General features: G+C 35.5%; 1 protein-coding gene across 2 annotated transcripts; it reads right to left on the bottom strand.

The window, feature by feature from the left end:
- Positions 1-824: 824 nt before the first annotated feature.
- LOC107474734 (transcription factor TCP17-like) lies at positions 825-2387 on the bottom strand. 2 transcript variants are annotated; one of them, XM_052257570.1, is made up of 2 exons: positions 1328-2387; positions 825-1245 (listed from the first exon to the last, which is right to left on the bottom strand). In XM_052257570.1, the coding sequence occupies exons 1-2, from the start codon at positions 2180-2182 to the stop codon at positions 1126-1128; spliced, it is 975 nt and encodes a 324-aa protein (XP_052113530.1). In that variant the 5' UTR covers positions 2183-2387; the 3' UTR covers positions 825-1125. The 2 variants fall into 2 exon arrangements, with proteins under 2 accessions (XP_052113530.1, XP_015949865.1); XM_016094379.3 differs by having other exon boundaries at positions 825-2387.
- Positions 2388-3076: the final 689 nt, after the last annotated feature.

The following is a 3076-nucleotide window of genomic DNA, read 5'->3' as shown; positions in this document are numbered from 1 at the left end:
TATATGTCTATTTATGTGGTCAGTGAAATTTGTCCTCCTAAATCTGTAAAATGTTTCTGATTCTTCATATCATTTAGAAGGAATAAAATTGATAAATTTTATCTGAAAGAAATATTGTCAGATAATAAATTAGAATACTTATGTGTAACAAAAGAAATCGATTGCAAAATATATATATACTAACAACAAAAGAAAACAATTGTAAAATGTGTATATACACACCAACAACAAACAAAAGAAATCAATTGCAGAATGTGTATATACACTCACATATGTATGTATATTTGCTATTATCACCGTTGGCTTATCAGACATCATCGAATAAGTCAATAGAATTTATTTTTAAATAAAAGATAATTTATATAGTTTTGTAGTTAATAATTTTTATATGAATAGTGATGTTAATAAAACCTAATAAAAAAATTAGGAATACAGGTGAAGAATTGATTATTCAAGAAGCATTCAGATATGCACTAGAATAAGTATATCTGTATAACCTTAGTTCTGCTAAAATTTTAGTACAAGTACTGAGTATAACTTTTTTAAAAATTTTGATAAATATGCATGTATGTATTAAATAACAAAATAAGTTCGAAATAAGAAATTTAATTAATTATTTGAGTTGTAGAGCTAAGATCACAACACAAGTTGAAACTATATTGTTACAATATTTATAAAAAAAAGTGTATATAATTATATATAACAATGAAATATAATATAGCTATAGAACTTCATGTCATCTAAATGAAAATACTTAGTATACATAGGCATCCCGTGTAACTTTAAAATATATGCAAATAAAATAAGCATTATATACCAGGAATTTAGATAGATCTATGATTATAAAGCACAAGCTATATACATAGCAAACAAATATTTGTGGAAAAAAAAAACGAGTATCTATAAATCAAACTCAAATATAGAAAAAAAAATTTCAAAGACAAATATTAAACATATATATGTATAGCAAATGCTATACTTACAAACATATATTCATTCACTTCTGAAGTGTCAGATTGTGTGAAAAACATTGATAAATATAGGTTATGATGATCTTTAACTTCATGAGCTAGTGCTGCTATATACCTTTATGATCTTGTTGGTTACTCTTCATCTATCTTAGCTTCATGAACTAGTGCTACTACGTACCTTTATGATCTTCCTGGTTACTTTCATTGTTGTTGTTATCTGAATCAAGAAGCTTAGAACTAAATGGCATTGGAATACGCCTGATAGTAGCAGCAGCTGAGTTATTATCATTATTATTATTATTACTATTGATTGAGTGAAAAAGAGAAGATGATGGAATAAAGGGATGAGGCATCACTTGAGAACTCAAGATCTGAATATGGTTGAATTGCCTTAATGCATCACTATTATTTTCCACCATTGTTGTTGTTGTTGATGATGACGAATTAGCTACAAATGGAGCATAATAGGGAGTGAAAGTTGATGGTGTTGTTGCAGAAGAAGATGAAAATTGAGGATCTAATAATTGTTGTGAAGGAAACAATAATGCATGGCTTCCAAATTGTGAAGATGAGGAGGATGATGATAAAGTTAATCCTGAAGGAGAATTATTATATCCCATAGCATTGTTAAGCAACAACAATCCGTCTTGATTTTCATCAACATGTTGATTTGTTTTGATCCATTTTCCTTTCTCAGATATCACACCAGCTGGATGAGTAATAGTATCAGATTCTTTACCTTTTAGGCTAATTGAAGAAGAATCCATATCCCAAAACCTTGAGGAATTGGCATCATAGAAGCCGCCAAGGGAGAATTGATGATGATGAGAAAGGGGAATTAGGGTTTGCTGATGGTGAAATTGAGCGAAACCGGGAGGGATTTGAAGGGGCGGTAGCTTATCAATGTCGAGTTTGGTGGCTTGAAGCAACCAATCAATGACCTTGCTGGGTTGACCCAGGCCGAGTCGATCTTGGAGATCATACAACTGAATGGCGGTGGGAACGGAGAGCCGAATTCTCCGGTCCCTTAGACCTCTAATGGTGCAAACCTTGCTGTGCCTGTCTTTCCCTCCCAAAGACCGCGAAACTCGAACGATTCTTGGATTCCTGAACGCTGTCCACTGTCTTGAAGAGCTAGTGCCGCCACCGCCTCCGCCTCCACCGCCGTCGTCTTCTTGCTTCGCTTGATAGCTGCTTTTGCTTGAACTCATCTAGTCTTCTTGCTCATATCTTGGAGTAAGACTAAAAGATTCTGAAAAAACAAAAACTTAATCATTTCAACTGTGTTTGGGAAACAAATAATTCTGTTGATTCTCGATTTCATAATTATGTTGTGAAACCAAATCTAGAAAACATTTTTTTTTCCTTCCAATTTTTGCAGAAAAAAATAGGATTGTTTTCAGTGAAAAGAGTAGAAGCATTTACCATATACAAGCTAATATTGCTCGCCCTCGAGCAAGAGAAGAAAGAGAGAAGAAGAAGAAGAAGAAGAAAAATGGAGGTGAGTGAGGGGAGATGGATTCGGCTATATGGGTGGGATTGGGTGGGAAAAAAAGAAGTTGAATTGTAAAGGTAGGTGGGGTGTATGGGGAAGAGTGGGTAGATGTAGGTGGTGAATGAAAAACAGAAGGGATGACCATGAGTGGAAAGAGAGAGGGCGAGGTAAGTGGGGATCCTGTGAGGTCCACAGATCCTGAGGTGTCAAGGAATTCCATCCCTGCACCAAATAGGCATGTAAAATGCCTTGGCACACCATTCTGGCGTTTAAACGCCCATTGGTGCACATTCTAGGCGTTCAACGCCCATGTAAAGCATGTTTCTGGCGTTGAACGCCAGTTTCATGCTTGTTACTGGCGTTCAGCGCCAGTTTTTCCTCTCTGGGCACATTTCTGGCGTTCAGCGCCAGGATGTTGCTTGTTTTTGGCGTTCAGCGCCAGAATGGTGCTCTGTTCTGGCGTTGAACGCCGGCCAGATGCACCTTACTGGCGTTGAACGCCAGCCCGTGCGTCCTCCAGGGTGAAAAAATTTTTTCTTCTGTTTTTGACTCTGTTTTTAATTCTTTTGATTTTTTCGTGACTCCTCATGATCATGTACCTAATAAAACA

Source organism: Arachis duranensis, chromosome 2 (assembly GCF_000817695.3).
Source record: "Arachis duranensis cultivar V14167 chromosome 2, aradu.V14167.gnm2.J7QH, whole genome shotgun sequence".
NCBI classification, from domain to species: Eukaryota; Viridiplantae; Streptophyta; class Magnoliopsida; order Fabales; family Fabaceae; genus Arachis; species Arachis duranensis.
The sequence above is the reverse complement of the archived record's forward strand: the minus strand, read 5'-3'. Positions and strand labels throughout refer to the sequence as shown.

What these genes read in the sequence shown, in the direction of transcription:
- LOC107474734 (XM_016094379.3), bottom strand. Translation starts at nt 2,182, where the DNA reads ATGAGTTCAAGCAAAAGCAGCTATCAAGCGAAGCAAGAAGACGACGGC.